We start from the raw sequence: 19,200 nt of genomic DNA on the forward strand, positions 1-19,200 counted from the left end.
CACTGATGTGAGTTCATTTTTGTTGATATATTGGTTCACTGGATAATTTACAACTCTTACATTTATGAAAGTAAAAATTGTTATTGTGGACTGTAGCTTTTCAAACAGTAACTCTACCCAACACACAATGCAATAGGTTGATAGGTTACTAAAAATAAGTGAATTGCAAATCCCGAAGGTCATCAGAATATTAACCTTTATTTATTTACCATGAGATTTATTTGTTACAAGTAGATATTGGTATACTCAAATATAAGTTGATCCAGTTGCAAACTGCATAGATCCAGATCTGTACTCGTATAATGCACTGGCAGATTAGGGTGTATGTAATTTGTCTGGAGTAATCAGTAGAATAAACAATGCTGAGCCTGATCAGGGTCAGTGCTGTTGCATTTGGACCCGATTTGTATGTGAGTATATATGATATGTAGTGAACATTTGATGTGCAAACACTGTAACATGGATGAGTTTGTTTTTGTTAATGTTGGTTTTAATGGTGCTTTTAACACACTATTTGTTACATCCTGTTGAGGAAATGGGAGCTAAGTGTGCCTTTCCCAAGGTTATACTTGCATGGCAGACTTGGTGGCCTGGATGAACATTGAACACACAACCCTGGAATTATGTAATTTTAATGTCCTTAGCCATTTCTGTCAGGTTGAGAAAGAAACCTCAAATGTAATTTTCCACCTTTGAGAACTACATGTGGATCATAGCAGAAACATGGTTGTGGAAGCAGACTGTCACAGTCTGAACATTGTTGGCTTTTTCTTGAAGGCAAATCACCAAAGATGTCAAAGTTATGTGTATTCCAGTTATTTCTCTACATTTTGGAAATGGCTTTGTGATGTTCCAGTTGTGAACAAATGATTTCACACTTTGACTAGAAACGGAATAAAGTTGTATGATTCTGTATGTCTCTTTTTTACAGTCTGGATCCAGCAACTGTAGTTTGATCCCTGTGGCTGCCCCAAGAAAACAGTCAGATAGTGGTGATGGTAAGTATGGTTAAGTGCATTTTCAGGTTCAACTTTCTGTCCAAGTAAGACAGGTCAGTTAAATATATATTCCAATTAACAGATATTCCAGTTGACCCATTTAACCACAGATCTTCATTTGCCAGTAGGGTGTGAATTATTATGTAATCATATATTGACTAATTGCATTTTTGCAGTAGACAAGGGCATGTGGGACACCTTTTCTGTCATTTGGACCATTTTAGTGAATTTAGTGAGGAAAGTAATTTTTTGTACATTCTTTTGCTTGTGAATTATTTCATGACAATATATGTGTGATAGAAATGCTGACACCTACCCTGAAATGGCAGTTCTGTAAGGAAGCTGAAATGGCAGTTCTGAAAGGTGCCTGAAATGGCAGTTCTGAATGTTTTTAGCTGGGTATAGATAGCCACCACTGGTAAGCACCATGCATACAGAGAATGTAATACCAGCAAGTCAGCAGATGGTGTTGTGGTTGGTGCTTTAAAGAAATACTCTGATTTATGTTTTGTTTGCGATTTTGTTTTACTTTCCCTCATGGTTAGCAACAAATCCTGGTACATGTATGTGTAATTTGATAATACATCATGTTAGAATATGTTGGGTTTATTACTATACCACATGGCACAATAGTCACAAAACTGCCTGGTATGTGTAATTTGATACATCATTCGAACCCAGATTATGGCCCCTGAATATTCCAAACTTTTTTTTTTTTTACACAGACATGAACACAGATTGGCCATCTTCTCGAAAAAAATTTACATGGCATTATTTACAAAGCTTTTTTGGATTTCATGCAGCTTTATAATATTGAGACCTTAAATGAGTTTAACGTCAAGTTTTTCATATTATCATTTTGAAGAATTATGCTCTTTGATTGCCGATCATAACTTTGCTTTTCAACAGCTCAAGTTTTGTAAGAAATATTGCATTTCAAATAAAGTTTTTCATATTATCATTTTGAAGAATTATGCTGCTCTTTGATTGCCAATCATAACTTTGCTTTTCAACAGTTTTGTAAGAAATTATTCATTTCAAATAAAGCTTTCCTGCACCTAACATGGATGAGATTTGAACGAGTTGGATTTTCAGTATTACACACTTCCCATCTTTGGTTTTTTCGACATGAGTTTCACTGTGCCCTGAAATGCATCCATCGCTACGAGATCAAGTTTTGTGTTTTATGTAATTTGACTTTTTGTTTTTGATCTACCTGTGCTCATAATATCAGCAACAAATGAAAACTTAAGACTTATTTTTGTTGATTGTTAATAGTAATTGTTGTAAACAAAAACTATGTGCTGCACATAATCATGTGCAAGTCAGATCCAACTGCAAAAATACCCATAGACCTTGATCTGCCATAGTGTAATGAGCCAGCAGATCAGGGTCTGTTTTTTGTTTTAGTGATTACCTTTGACAAACTGCACAGAAACCAACAGGCACAGAATGCACAAGCAGTTCTGGGTATAAGTAGTTTGCTTTTGGCTGTAACATATACATGAGCATATACGGTAGGGAATATTTGTGAAACTAAGGTATGTAGAGAATCATCCACTTGTGTTCATGTGAAACAGAATTTATCAAACAAGTTGAACTTCTATGCAAGCAGCTAGTGGCGTACTGTATTATTCAACAAGCTTTGTAAATTTAGTGTCTGCTGATTCTATATATCACATAACATTAAGGATTCTCCACTAATTAGTGATATTACTGTTATGCAGTGTGGTTAATGATTTTCTTTGAGCCCGCCTTTATTACAGAGACTGCCTTGGCACAAATTCAATACAGTAATCACTTTGGCATGCCTGCACATCCATACATTTTCAGAACATCCATCAACAACCTGGTTTAAGATCAATTTTAAAACTTGTTAGATTAAGCAAAATGCTAATAATTGTTCCATCCTTTTGTATTTCTTTCAAAGTTAAATAAATGGTTGGCTTGACAGAAAGGGGGTCTTTTGTTATATTGTTGTGATCTAGCTAAACATTGCATTAAACTGTTTTTCTTCTTTCCAAAAAATATTTTTGTTAATTAGGATCCAGGTAAATTGAGATATTTTCAGTTCTACTTGTTGTAGACTGTTAAAGTTTATACACATAAATTGCAAGGTGTAGTTGGTCTTAAATGAAAAAGGTGCCAATTTGACATAAACTATGGTGACAACAGTGGTCATCTTGAAAATGCTGTTATCACTACTGTTTCAGAATGGGGTTGTCACTGATGATTCTTATGGTGTCTAGTTGACCTTTAAATGAAAATGGTACCTGCCTGACATCCAATATGGCCACCATGGCAGCCATCTTGAAAATCTTGTTATTGCGACTGCTTTAAAATGAAAAGTTATATCTGTATAAGGTTTTACCAGAAGATGTCAGATGATATCTGTTTGGTCCAAAATTAAAAATGGTGCTGATCGGACTATAATATGGCTATCAGAGTAGCCATCTTGAAAATCCTCTAATTGCAGCTGTTCCTAGATGGACAGTCATATCAACTTGGGGTTTTCACCAAAATACTTATAATGATGTGTGGTTAGTCTTAAATAAAAAAGATGCCAATTGGATAGCCAAATATTGATGATTATAGTATCTAGTTGGCCTTTAAATGAAAATGGTACCTGCCTGACATCAATATGGCCACCATAGCAGTCATCTTGAAAATCTTGTTATTACTGCTTTTCTTAAATGAAAAAATCATATCAGCATCGGGCCTCTTATAATGTCTTGTTGGGCTTGAGTGGAAATGGTAGCAATCTTACCTCCATTATGTCCACAAAGATGGCCATTGTTAAAAATCTTGTATGGTTGGTCCTAAGTGAAAACGGTTGGTTTGAATCTAACTTCCAGTATGGCTTCCATGGCAACCATATTGAATATCTTGGTATCACTACTGCTCCTAAATGGAAAGTCTTATCGACATTTGTTGTCACTGTAAGACTCTTTATCATGTCTTGATGACTCCAATATGACCACCAAATCAGCCATTTTGAAAATCTTGTTATTGCTATTACTGGATGGATGGTCATATCAACATCAGGTTTTAGCAAAACACATCTGATATCTTGTTGGTACAGAGTGAAAATGAGGTTGATCTTACATCCAGTATGGCCTCCATGGCAGCCGTTTTGAATGTGCTGTCACTGCTGATCATAAATGGAAAGTCATATTGACATGGGTTTTCTCTGCAGCACTCTTTCTGATGTCCAGTTGGTCTTAAATGGAAATTTTGCTGATCGGACTACTATGGGGCAATCTTGAAAATCTTATTATTGCAGAATGGATTAAAATGTTCTTTTCCACCAAAAGATTTCTTGAGATGTCTGGTAGGGTCTAAATGAAAATGGTGCCAATCATACAACCAATATTGCTACTATGATGGCCATTTTGAAAATCTTAATATAGCTACCCCTGAATGAACATTGACAGGGTTTTAACCAATAATCTTTTCATGATCTTTTAATTGATCATAAATGCTGATGACACCAATTTTACATCCAACATTGTCATTGTTGCAGAATATCAAAAGAAGATATGGTTATATCTTGGATACCTGGAAATTATTTTGGCCAGTATACCATCAGTCCCTTTGAGGGACTCTTATTATTAACTGTAATTTTGTCTGACCCACATTAAGTTCCACTTTTCCAGCAGTGATGATTTTGGAGGTGGCACTGCACAGTGTCATTGTTAAAATTTTGTGTTGTAGTTTTTAAAGGTCATTCATGTTTTGGGAGGTTGTTTAGGGGTACATCATCATTTTCAGGTAAGACTGAAATTTCCATACACCCTTCTGTTGATAAAGAAGCTTTTTCTGTTTCCAGGTCACAGTGCATCCAGCCTCCCCATTGTTATTGCTGTAGTCGTGATTGTCATAATCATTGTGGGTGCCTTGGCTGCATGGTTTGTCCATGCCTACAGAAATCCAACCTCTGCCTCTGGAATTTGGCTCATGGAGGTAATAATTATTCCGCTAATAAATACTGCAGAACATGGGTTATTCAGGTGACAATTACCCATATTGTTTACTCGTATAGAACTCCTGCCATTTTTGCGGGTTTTCACAGCAGGTAAAGAGACAATGCCAACCTTTTAACTATGTACGTCCATGACTGCTTCCTTTGAAGAAATAATGGTTAATCATTGTATGGATGACTTTGCCAGTGACAGCTAGAGACATGTATTTTAGTATGGTTTATGGTCCATAACATACGATACTGCATCAAACCTTCCGCAGGGATTGTGGTTACCACAGTGTTGCATTCGGGTTCAAAGGACACACAAACACCAAGTAAGGGTCCTACAACTTTATGAAAAATAAAGCTAAAATCTTCACAAAAAAAGAAAACAAACCTTTACTTACAGTACCAAGCCCAGCTACATAACTGCCTGCTCTCCCACTCTGCTGTTTTAGTAAGGGTCAGAGATAAGGGATTTTAATTAACATCTGTGCCTTATCCAAGGGCAGGAAGAAGCCCAGGCTCAGTTAAACATGGGAAGATAAATAACAGAAGTGAACCTGTTGACAGTCTCTGGTATCAAATATCCAGAATGCTTGGATTAATATCTGGCCAACAGTCACTACTAACAGCCAGAATATGATACAGGCACTAGGAGTGAAATCATACTGATAACACATAGATTATGGTTATAATAGTGTTTATATCTGGTTTTGAAATGCAATCATTCTTAGTTTTGTTGAAATACACATTTTGCCTGAAGGTCATGACCAGATTGTTGCTCATGACAGATCATTTGTATAATAAGCTGATCCATGCACAGCAAATGACAGTTGTCTGTGTGTGTGTGTGTGTGTGTGTGTGTGTGATTTGGATTTTTAACATTTTTTAAGTCATATCCAAGGTTCCCATGCTGCCTGGAAATCGGGAAACAGTCGGGAGAAGTGATAATTTTTTCCCCGTGAAAAGTATTGGAATTTCACAAATATTGATGAAAGTCGGTAAAAACCACTTGACACCCGAAACAGTCATATAATCGAGTTGTAACTAAACTGATCATGAGTTAAATTTATCGACTTCTGACCAGAATATTAAAAGGGTGTAGTATGGATCATCTGGTTGCTTGCAATAAACATGCTGAGTCAGTCCAAACACTCAGTGGATTAGATTCGTTTAGTAGACTTTTATTTTCCAAGTCAGTTTGATATCCGTATCTTTTCTTACATGGAAGGTATAAAAACCAGTCTAGCATCACAAGAGGCCAACATGGTCGTGGCAAAGCATAGCCACTTATCAGATGGCCGAGCAAACTTAAATGTTGTTAGATCGAGTGATACATTGAGTGAAATCGATATGAAAATTACTTATTTTCTGAGAAATTTTGAGTACTAAAATCGTTATGTCTTTAATCTGCTGAAAGACAAGATAAAAATATGGCGTTGATGAAATGTGACCTGGTACTCACGATTTGCATTGCTAGTCGCATGAGTACACAAATCTAACCCAGATTTTCATATGTTTTAGAAAAAATGTATTTTAAAAAAATATTAAATGAAAGTCTTATATTGGTTGTAATAAAAATTCAAAAATGAAAGAACAATTTTTTTTTCTATATTTATATATTCCGAGAACAACTGTAGTTTTGTTGTAACACGTGACTACCATGTTGACATGTGCTTTCTGCTTGATAAATCAGATCGCATGTTTTTGCAAAAAGTATCTGACTTTCATTTAATATAATTGAATTTCTCTACAACAACATTAAAATGGAGTTTGTTGTTGATATCACGTGACTAATTGACTTCCGATGTCATCATTTGAGATATTGCGAAGGGACTAGTAATGCAGATGTCAAGTACCGTGTCAGGTTTCATCAATGCCATAGTTTTGTCTAGTCTGTCAGCGGATTAAAGACATCAAGATTATAATACTTGACATTTCTGAGAAAATAAATCATTTTCCTATTGATTTCATGCAGGTATAACTCGATATAACACAAGTTTAAATTTTCTAGGCCCACTGGTAAGTGACTACCATGTGTCACTACCGTACAGTGGTGGCAAATTCCAAATTTTCATTATGCAATTGCAATGACCCCACACCCCAACTGACATGTCCAAATATGGAAAAATGGAGTGGGAATATTCGTAGGAAACTTTTATTAGAAAATGAACTGCTATTCATTTTAAACCAAATTTGTAGTCCAAATTATTGAATCTCAGCTGAAATGAGAAATGTTGTCCCTTGTATTATATATTAAAAAAACGATTCGACCCCCTGTATCAATATGGGTTTGGGGATTGGTTCAACGAATTACAAGAAGACAGGTTGACTTTACAGAAAATTCAGTCATTGTTTATACAACAGAATATAATTTTGAAGGTCTATTGTCAAAATTTAAATCAACCCTTTTGAAAATGTTTTTTAAATGATGGATTTTTAACCAGATCGTCTTAAGGAGATTTTGTTGTTTGAAAAATCTTCTTTGGAATTAAAGGTTTGAAAGGAAAACAAAACTAATTTATGTTCATTAAGTTGTTCCCACTTAGCAACATAATGCAGGTCAGCAAAATAAAGTTTAAATTTTTATAATGTACATTGAAATGACTTTACATGCCAATTTATAGGAATATAATCAAAATCCTTTTGTGTGATACATTTTGTGGTTTTGTACATGATCATCTTTTCTGGCTTAGATGTTTTGGAGAGTCTTGAAAGAGAACCATCTTTAGATTTAGAAAATGCATGTTTTATAATCTATGTAAAATGATCTTTAATTCCATTCAGTAATGGTCTTATGTGAAACTTGAAAAAATTAATTTAATTCTGGAAAAACCCTGGAAATTTAATTTTAGAAAAGCGTGGGAACCATGCATATCTCTACAATGTCTGCACTGTGGTAGTTTATAGTGACGCCTAGCACTGGGGCATCATACCGCAGACATGTAGCATGATGTCCCACCCAGTCACATTATCCGGACACGAGGATGACCAGTCCTAACATTAACCTCTTAATTCTGAGTGCCAAGCGAGGCAACTGTTAGGACCATTTTTGTGAGTCAAACCCATGACCTCCCACATCAGAGGTGGACGATCTAACCACTAGGCCACTGGAGCCGTTACAGTTTTCTGCTCATCGCAGGTTTTATTGTTTTAGAGTACAAAGAAAAATTTTTTACATTTTAAATTTAAAAATTGTAAAATGTATATCTTCGTGTATGTCCTTTTTATTAAACTCACTGTTCTTTCCAGATGTCTTTAGTTTTATGGGCAGTCATGGTACATGTACATCAGACAGACTATGGTTAGTCATGATACATGTACATAAAACAGATTATATGGCAGCCATGGTACATGTACATCAGACAGACTATAACTAGTCATGGTACATGTACATAAAACATTATATGGCAGCCATGGTACATGTACATCAAACAGACTATGACTAGTCATGGTACATGTACATAAAACATTATATGGCAGTCATGGTATGTGTACATCAAACAGACTATAACTAGTCATGGTACTTGTACATAAAACAGATTATATGGCAGTCATGGTACATGTACATCAAACGGACTGGTTAGTCATGGTACATGTACATCAAACAGACTGGTTAGTCATGGTACATGTACATCAAACAGACTATGGTTAGTCATGGTACATGTGCATCAAACAGACTATGGTTAGTCATGGTACATGTACATCAAACATACTATAACTAGTCATGGTACATGTACATAAAACAGATTATATGGCAGCCATGGTACATGTACATCAAACAGACTGGTTAGTCATGGTACATGTACATCAAACAGACTATGGTTAGTCATGGTACATGTGCATCAAACAGACTATGGTTAGTCATGGTACATGTACATCAAACATACTATGGTTAGTCATGGTACATGTACGTCAAACAGACTACTGTAGTATCATCAGTTTTAATGATCAGGGTCATTACAATTTACATCTCTTTTACAGCATCGCCCAAGTCAGATGAAAGCAAAACTGGCCAACATCAGGTTCTGGAAGAACACATCTGGGTCAGGTGGTGATAAATACAAGGTGGAGGCTGAAGCATAACCATAGGAACAAGTTTTCTGTGGACACAAAAAATACACAGAATATTCACAGCAGCAGGAGGGATATACCCTAGGTGCAGAGAAAATGGCTACAGCTTTTTAATTTCTTCAAATATTGTTTTAACTACATGAGTGCTTTTCATCTTGTTGAAATTGGAATTATAAATACTACATGGAAACAAGTTGCTTTTTGGGTGGGTAGTTCATTGTTGCACATAGAGATGAAGGCAAATAGATAGACCAGTAGTATTCAAAATTTACATTGGATCACAATCAACTATCTTAATTCATATAGAATGGAAATTTGCCCAGTAACATGCTATTTTAAATAAGTGCTGTCAGCATTGAGATATAGGGTTTGGTCATGGGGACAATCCACACATATTGTTGAAGGAAATATTAGTATACCATATTTCTCCAATAATAAGACCTGTGGGCATACTTGATACTGTTTTTCTGAAGAAGTAGCCATGAGGTTTGCTATTTGTTAAGTCCATATAAGAGGTTTGGGAGAAAAGATATTAAGAGACATACCAAAGACTGAAAAGTATGAAAGATCTTGCACTGAAGAATAATAACAACAATTACCATGTATACTTGCTTATAAGTTAAGAACATCTTCAGAATGCATAGGCCCAAATCTGTTGGCACATAATGTGTCGGCAGATTAGGGTCTCTAAAGTTTGTCAGTAGTAATCATTTAACCCTATAACATAGACCTGGATCACATGATGTGCTGGCATATCAGGATCTATGTTGCTTGCAGTTCAACCTGACTTATAAGCAAGTACATACAGTAACTGTACCTTGCATCACATCTCAATGATTAACAGATATATACTTTCCATTACAATATGTGGGACCCAAATTAATGGATTGACTTATTTTCAAATGTTGATCCTTTACTATGACTAATTACAAATGACTACGTTTGTGGTCTTGTAATTGGGGAAATATGGTAAGGTTCATTCAGATAATTTATATTTTAATGTGGTTGGTCTGACAGTATCTACAGGAATTAAATTTTCATGTGATCTTGACATTGAATGAGTTTTCCACTTTTTCCCCATAAATACCGTATATACTCGCATTTAAGCCCGTTCGCATATAAGCCGCCCCTCCCAAACTGCAGAGGTATAAACATTAAAAAGTGCATGACCTGCCCATAAACTGACACACGAGTCCAAGACGATGACATTGCAAGACGCACGTGGTAAGTTCTAAATGCATTCATTTAGGCAAACTTGTGTAAGCAAAAGTTATGCATATACTTCTCTCGGGGTAGGCATGTATGATTATTACATAGAAATGTTATAAGTTAATATAATTCGTTTGAGACATCAAGAAATTTATTAAATTTTCTGTTTTCTTACTGTTTCAGCCTAATTTAAAATTGTGTATAATTTGACTGGACAATGACAAAAATTTAGCATTTGCAGGTTGCTGTAACAGTACCTTTCCCTTTTGACTCAAGTTAATTATTGTTTGTTTATGCGTTAATGCATTAGACTTTTTGTATTAATGCACCAGTAATTACATTTTTATTTTGCCCTGAAATTGACAATACCGAACTCATTAAGATGTGATCCCAGTATGACAACAATGAATAAAAATAGGGTTTGGTTCAACACTTGCATTTAGACTGGTGAGCATATTTACATAATGGTGCCACCACATGTACATTGTAGGTTGGAACATGTGCTGAATGAAGTACTTCCCCGCTGAATAAAGCACAGCTCTTGGATTCAAATCATTGGCACCACTGCACTAAACATTATTGGTATCTCCAAACTACAATAATGAAGTTTCAGAAGTAATGCTTTGAAAATTATTGTAATAATGTAAAAATCGAGTTGTATTTTGCTTTGTTGTAAGTGATCTTACACAGTTTTACAAAGCTACGGTAATCTTGATTATATTGTGTAGTAGAAGGCAATTACACTTCGAAGTATAGTCGCCATGTTTTAACGATTAACTGGCCTGTGTTACTATTAGAAAGCAAATGACAAATTTGCCAACTATAAACAAAGGGGACACTGAAACAACCAGCATTCCACTGTGTGGAAAATTATGATTTTGTTCAGCAAAACACAAAACTAAAATAGATTGATGATGATCTTAGTCAATCTATATTCAGAATTTTAGCCTTTATTATTACAGTTCCTTCATGAACATGTAACAGTTGTGTGAATATGTGCTGGTTATGTGCCTTGCGCAATTAAACGTAACTTTTCAATATGATTACCTTGCTTTGTAGGATCACTTGAAAAAGAGTAACTCATGAGCATGCGGATCGATGTAAATGAAACGGCTATTAATGATTAGCTGAAATTGTATCTGGAAGAATGCAGTTTGATCAAAACAATGAATAAAGCAAAATATGCATTTAATATGTTTGGGAGTATTTTAAGTGGTGGTTAGCCTGACTCGCACTCTGTAAGAACTGTACATTATCATACAGCCTGGTCTCCTGGGTAAACTCAAACCAGCCCATGAATTATGAAGTCATTTAATTTCATGCTGGAGAAATCAGAAAATATACTCATACAAAATAGTAACAAAAATAATCATAGTAGCTTATAACAGTTTATATACTCATGCAAAATAATAACAAAAACAATCATAGTAGCTTATAACAGTTTAGTAAGTGTTGGGGCACTGAAAATATATTTTTTTAACCTGCATATAAGTCTGAAGACACGGGGAAAAAAATTGTCATGTCCCAAGATTTTACAGCAGTCAACAACAAAAAAACAATTTTTTTTTCAAGTTTAGACCTTTGCTGAGGATAAGCCAACCCTCCTTTTTTCAGGCTTTTATTTTTTTCCTAAATTGTTTGGTTTATACACGAGTATATACGGTACGAATAATTGAGTCCTTTTAACAGTATGAAACGGCAGAACATGTAAATACTTTATCATCTTTGCGTATCATATTTACTGAGCCTGTCTTTGTCTTTCCATGTCTATATTCATTATATTCATCAGTGATGTATATTATTGGTGATGGTTAATATCATTTAACCTTGGCCAAATAACAAGAATGTAAGGAACAATGTTATGTGGCTTTCATTTTAATTTTTGGTTTTGTGGGGTGGGAGAGGGAGATAAATAAAAGGAAACTTCTGTGATTTAAGATATATGTATACCCGCACATGCACACAGAGTCTGGTGTCTTAACATCCAGCTTTTGCAATTACGTTATATATTAGGTAGATATAGATATAGCTAATAAAAAAGTTATTTCAAGACTTAAGACATTTGGTTGGTCAGTTTTAAGCTGGAAATAAATTTCAAGAAGTCCAGAATGAATTTTTTTGGGGTGAAATGCTCATTTTGGACAGTATAGATCCCTTTTCTAATATTTGCTTTGATTTTGACCTCTATATAGAGGTCATTTGACCATGATGGACAAATTTTGATACTTGCTAGAGTGTCCTTTGTAGACAGACTTCATTCTTCATCATTAGAACGTCAAATGTAATTCAGCTGATATGTCTCTAGCATCTGTCTTTAAACTAGATTTCAGAGAATGTATAAAATAAAATCGGCTTTCTCCCATAAAATGTGGGCTATTGAGCAATGACCATCAGTGATGTCTGCAACCCCACTCATCCCTTCACTAAAATTATTCTTTGTTATCCATGTGTGTGTTTTTATAAACAATCACACCAAATGCTTTGATTTGGCTTTAATAGTATAATCAGATAGAACAAACAGCAAAAAAATCAGATACCATTTCAACAGTGCAACGGCAAATATGGCCACCAATATCACAGACAAAGAGTTAATGCCATATCTGGGGAAACTTAAAGGTTTTGCTATCACAGTTTTTGTAGCTTTTTCGTCACTTTTGTATTTATTTTATAATCTGAGGAATTAAATGTAGCATATAATTGGTATAATTAAATATGGATTATAATTAGTAACATGCTTGCTATCATTGAGACCCGCAAGATGACAATGTTTTTTGAACTAGTTTGACATATTTAAGGGCAATCTGAAACAAATTTTATGATAAGGTACAATGAGCAGTTTCATGTTTGCTCAGAAGGAAAAAATGAACAAAATCATATTTTGGGGCAGCAAGTTTTACATGCAATTATTGGAATAATTATTGTCAGTCACTTATCATGGTGATAATATTATGTTGACATAATATCTCTTAAAATGTTTGCTTTTTAAAAAGATGGATGCATCTGTTTTGAGCATTATGCAGAAAATCTGTAACAAAAAAAATATCATTTACTGAGTCTTGACTTTATCCATTTCTTTGTAAGTTAGATTACCTTGAAGTGTTGGAGCTTACTTTAATGACTGTTTTATTTAAATTTGTATCTGACCTTTTGTATTTTTTTCCTACCTTATGGATCTGTATCCCATCTTTTGTATTTTTATCCCATCTAATGGATCTGTATCCCATCTTTTGTATTTATATCCCACCAAATGGATCTGTATCCCATCTTTTGGATTATATCCCACCTTATGGATCTGTATCCCATCTTTTGGATTTATATCTCACCTTCCAAATGAGCTTAACTTCAGTCAAACTTTTATTTCTTATTTAATTGTATTTCCTTTCTAGGTTTGTAGATTTATTAAATGGTGAACAGATTGCAAAATTGTGTCATTACAATTGTGTCATACTGAATATCTGTATTATGATGACGATTCATAAATTTTGTACAGTTCTTTTAGGGGATATATTCCCATTATTTGAGTCTCAACTCAAATACAATAGGATTTCTCAAATGTGATTTGGCATGAAATACTGTGCCAGCTGAAATCAGTTACCATGTATACTCGCTTAGAAGTCAAGCAAAACTGAAAACAAAGATCCTGATCTGCCATAGCATAGTGCACCTGCAGATCAGGGTCTATCCTGTTTGTTCTACTGATTACTCAAAACAAACTGCACAGACCCATCCTGACAGTGCATTATGCAACAGCAGATCTGATATGTGCAATTTGCAGTTGGACTCATAAGTAAATATATACAGTATATTCTTTGCAAGATGATGAAGTTATCAAAGGAAGAAAGTGTGTCCAGTTAAACTGAAAAAATGCTAATTGATGGGATATTGTAATCCAGATGCATGTGACATGTTAGATTTGTATTCTTAAGGGATATATTGATTATATATTATGTGTCAGGTCTCATTAAAAAAAATCTATGCAAGCCAGATACAGCTATCAATGCCCTTATTTTCAATGTATTTTCTTGAGCACTTTTTTTGTTGCTGTATTATTTGCTTTTTGTGAATCTCATGAAAATCTAAAAGATCAAAACTACTGAACTGATTCTTCATTTGTTCTCTATACCATAGTTTTTATATCTATTATTGGAAGGGGTTGGGGCTGAACATTGGATCAGTAATTATTCTGAAGAAATTTTTCTTTTCTTTTATATATATATATATGTGTGTGTGTGTGTGTGTGTGTGTGTATATATATACATATACATATACATACAGCTTGGTTTAAGCTAACGTATTTCGTATTTTAAATAATTTCTAGCATTTCCAAGCAAGGGCTGTTCCATTTAAACATACATGGTACCCAGGGAAGGCAGCTTTTTAAACATGTATGCCAGGGTACTTTGATTTCACAGAATTTGTATTAAAATGATCAGAAAATTCTAAATTGCATATATGGGTAAATACCCTACTTTAAAAGTGCCTTCCCTGGGTCCCATGTATGTCTTAATTGAACAGCCCCAACAAAGTTTGTCAGCTTTTGAGAAGAAAATTAATAAGACTTGATTACTTCTACATTTGGCTGTACCATATAGATTCTCTTATAGGCCAAGTCAAACTGCAGAAAACTTAGACCATCATCTGTCATTACATAATATGCTAACAGATCAGGGTTAGGCATAATGTGCTGGCATATCAGGGTCTGTGTTGTTTGTTCTATTGTTCCTGACACCAGATCTGGGTCCATGCAGTTTTCAATTAAATAAGATTTATCTGCCAGTATATACAGTATATGTACCTTGTTTGTCTATGCAATTTCTCAACAGTCCATTTCAAAAGCCCATGTTTGTAAGTAGATTGAGAGAATTTATATTTCACTATATTTACCTACCTCATTTAGTGAGAAAAAAAAATTCCTATTGCATGGAAAGTATGTACCTTTACACAGAAGTAAAATAAAAATGCAAAAAACCTCCAGAGTTTTGAATAAAAGTTCAAACTGAAAATTGAAAAAAGAAGAATTTAGTAAATGTGGGTCCTTTTAAATTATAGGTTAATGATGATCATGGATAATTGTATAATATTAATTATTTAAATAAAAACAATGTACTTTTCTTCTGCAATAAGGCAAAAGAATGTCTCTCTCATTTACATTACAATGTATGTCTGTACCAAAAAAATCTGTGTTACATTGTATAAACTTTAAATGGCATTGGTATATTTTTTATTTAAAAAATTAACTGATATCAATATTTTTCAAGGTGCATATCAGATTCGCTATACATTCTGTGATGTGTTAATCAGTTTTTCTTGTTGTTTTTATATGAATTAGACAGAGCTTTATATATTATTCACTATGTTGTGTCTATGATATTGGTGATTAAGCTTATTCATGACTAATGTTACACTAGTAAGTGTTTTTTGATCTGTTATGAATGAAATCAGACATTTTTGTCTGCCTGCATAAGCGTGGCAATTTGCAGTTATTACTTTCCTGAGGCTCATAAAATTGACTGTTATGAACAAAATCAGTCATTTTTGTCTTGGCTGCATTGGCATGGCAAGATGCAGTTATTTTCTAATGCTGGTAACAGTGGCTCTGTTATGAACAAAACACGTATTTTTGTCTTGCCTGCGTTAGTATCACAAGCTGCAGTTATTACTTGTCTGGGGCTCTATTATGAATGAAATCAAGCATTTTTGTCTTGCCTGCATAAGCACGGATAGCTGCAGTTCTTACTTTTCTGAGGCTGGTAATTTAAATCTTTACATTTTTTTCAGTTAAATACACTTTATATACATAATAAAGTAATGAAATTATATTTCATCCAATCCCTCTTTTGCAAACATAGATTACTTCAATCATAGCTACTGCATGTTACCCAAATACTGAATTGAAATGGCATGGCAGGCTACGTGTTTGAGACCACTGGCCTACATGATAGGGGCTAAGGGTCATCTTTGTATCTGTTTTTATTTCTGTATTGTTTTGTTTTTCACTTTTTCAACAGGAAGTTGGCTGTATCTCTGATCAGCAACATATTTTAGTTGCATGTTGTTGACGCTTCCAGACATTGTTTTCTAAGAAATAACAGTTTTTTCACTAGTACTTTTTGGTAATTGTTTTGTTGCCATATTTCCATATTGATTTATTTACTTTCCTCACATTTAATTTAACTTTCCTCAGATATAATGTAACACTTTATATATTTTTTCTCCATATATAACTTGTCACCATATATTTAGTCAGTCACTTTAAATACTTAACTTTTTTTTAATTATTTAGCAAGTAGCCACTTTTGTATTCGACAAGACTGATTTTTATTAAATAAATATTGGCATTTTTGATAATAAATGTTCACTAGTGACATACTTTTGCAGTTTGTGGTATACAACAGAATATGTTATATGTATAGGGTTTGTGATATACAACAGAATGCTTTATATGTATAGAGTTTGTGGTATACAACCGAATATGTTATACGTATAGAATTTGTGGTATACAACAGAATGCTTTATATGTATAGACTTTGTGGTATACAACAGAATATGATATATGTATAGAATTTGTGGTATGCAACAGAGTACTTTATATGTATAGAGTTGTTTACTTGCAGAGGTGATTATTACTTTTTTGGGTGTATCTAATTCTTTTTATCTAACTTATATATGCCATGTTACATACAGATATACATAAACAGTATTGTACACGTATGTTAATTATTTTTTCACTCTTTTTTATATACATATCTGGTTGTGTGTACTCAAAGCAAACAAAGTAATGCAAAGGAAGATCACATTTAATTTGTAAACTCACTTTTTAAACATTTTGATTAAATTCTGTTGCTTATTCATTAACTCATTGGTTAAAAATATTCTTAGGCCATATTAGACCATATCTTCAGTCTTACTCAAGCAATTTTGTTTACTTTTGACACAGTGCCATGCTATATCTGCCAGGTACAGAATCATCCCAGAGCAAGGATCCTATATATCGCTTGGTTTATCAACAGTTAAATTTCAGCCATTTATAAATGTTCTCTTCATCAATTATTGATTAAAACCATTTTCAGATCATTTATATATTATAAATGCATATGATTGGAACAAATATACTGATATTTTGACACCAGCTGTTGTTTGTATCCCACTTAATAATAGTAATATACAAGTAGTACTTTATTGCCCTGGTACAGGCTCTAATTACATATCTGTTTGAATGGTAGGAATTTGTTTTCTTTTATATATTTTGATTTCCATTTAAGTGGACATTTCACTGTTTGTATAATGCAAATGACAAAACTTATCTGACACTTGGTACATAATTACTGAAAATCTTCAATAACTAGGTATCCACTCTTGGTACAATCAGACCTGTTTAGACAAGAAATTAACACATGGCATATCTTACATTGCCAAGATGATTGTGGAGAAATTGTATCCAGCAAGAAACAGAAAGAAGGAGTGAAGCAGTGATTAAATTTGGATAAACAAACCTTCCTCACCCATTACACATATTACAATTTCTCCTCAGATCTCACGAATAATGATCTTAACATCGAGATTTTTGTTACAGTTAGATAGAGTAAAGGTACATTTCAACTTTAAAATTTTATCGGGTCGACATCAGTAGAGACAGTAGTGTATGGAATACAAGTGTAAGGAGAACATCAGTTGAGACAATAGTATGTGGAATACAAGTGTAAGGAGAACATCAGTTGAGACAATATTATGTGGAATACAAGTGTAAGGAGAACATCAGTTGAGACAATAGTATGTGGAATACAAGTACTGGAAGGACATCAATAGGATAATAATTCAAGGAATACAGTGCAGGGGGGGGGGGAACATCAATAGAGATAATAATTCATTGAATACAATGGGGAGACATCAATAGAGATAATAATTCATGGAATACAGTGCAGGGGGGGACATCAATATAGATAATAATTCAAGGAATACAGTGCAGGGGAGACATCAATAGATATAATAACTCATGGAATACAATGGGGAGACATCAATAGAGATAATAATTCATGGAATACAATGGGGAGACATCAATAGATATAATAACTCATGGAATACAATGGGGAGACATCAATAGATATAATAACTCATGGAATACAATGGGGAGACATCAATAGAGATAATAATTCATGGAATACAGTGCAGGGGGGACATCCATAGAGATAATAACTCATGGAATACAGTGCAGGGGGACATAAATAGAGATAATAATTCATGGAATACAGTGCAGGGGGGACATAAATAGAGATAATAATTCATGGAATACAGTGCAGAGAGGACATTAGTAGTGATAATAATTCCTGGAATACAGTGCAGGGGGGACATACATAGAGATAATAATTCATGGAATACATTATTATAGAGGACATTTATTTAATAAAGAATGAACATTCAAAAATCCTAGTGTCACTGACTAGATCATTGCTGTTTTTTTGTATTGTGTTGATCAACATTTTTAACAACTGCGATTTGAATGATAGAGAAATATCAGTCGAAAAAAATTGGTCAGGCAATATGATTGTTTTTAACTCTGGTGAGCTGTACATGTCTTTTCATATCAAAGATGTAAATTCTTGTTACTTCAATAAATATTTTTTTTTATACAAGTCTTGCATTGTCTCTAGCTCATGTATTAGTGGGTGATATGTAAATAAGTATTTTTGTGTTTTCCACATTTGGAGAGAATGAGACCAAAATATTGCATCACGACAGTGAGGGTGGCAGAGTTAACATTATACTTTCATAGTTTTATGTTACAGTTTTTTAAGCTGAATAACAGGTGAAACAGAAACTGTTTGATGGAAACTTCTTTAATGTGTAATCATGTATGTGTGCATGCACACAAACATACATTGCCATATACACTCACAAGCCAGAACCAACTGCAAAATGCACATTTTGAAACAATAACATTATCATATTGTATGCCAC

At 33.9% G+C, this 19,200-nt stretch overlaps 1 protein-coding gene across 5 annotated transcripts in view; it reads left to right on the forward strand.

The window, feature by feature from the left end:
- LOC149776215 (plexin domain-containing protein 2-like) overlaps positions 1-18,875 on the forward strand; it is a 151,554-nt gene extending 132,679 nt beyond the window's left edge. For all 5 annotated transcript variants that reach the window (XM_089942587.1, XM_089942589.1, XM_089942591.1 and 2 more), the window contains 3 exons: positions 932-998; positions 4,828-4,961; positions 8,947-18,875. In XM_089942587.1, coding sequence (XP_089798713.1) covers positions 932-998; positions 4,828-4,961; positions 8,947-9,048 — 303 coding nt within the window. In that variant the 3' untranslated portion in view covers positions 9,049-18,875. The remainder of the gene's footprint in view (positions 1-931; positions 999-4,827; positions 4,962-8,946) is intronic.
- The last annotated feature ends 325 nt before the right edge of the window (positions 18,876-19,200 follow it).

The sequence above is a fragment of the Sinohyriopsis cumingii genome, chromosome 18 (genome assembly GCF_028554795.1).
Source record: "Sinohyriopsis cumingii isolate HCF-2022 chromosome 18, ASM2855479v2, whole genome shotgun sequence".
Classification (NCBI taxonomy): domain Eukaryota; kingdom Metazoa; phylum Mollusca; class Bivalvia; order Unionida; family Unionidae; genus Sinohyriopsis; species Sinohyriopsis cumingii.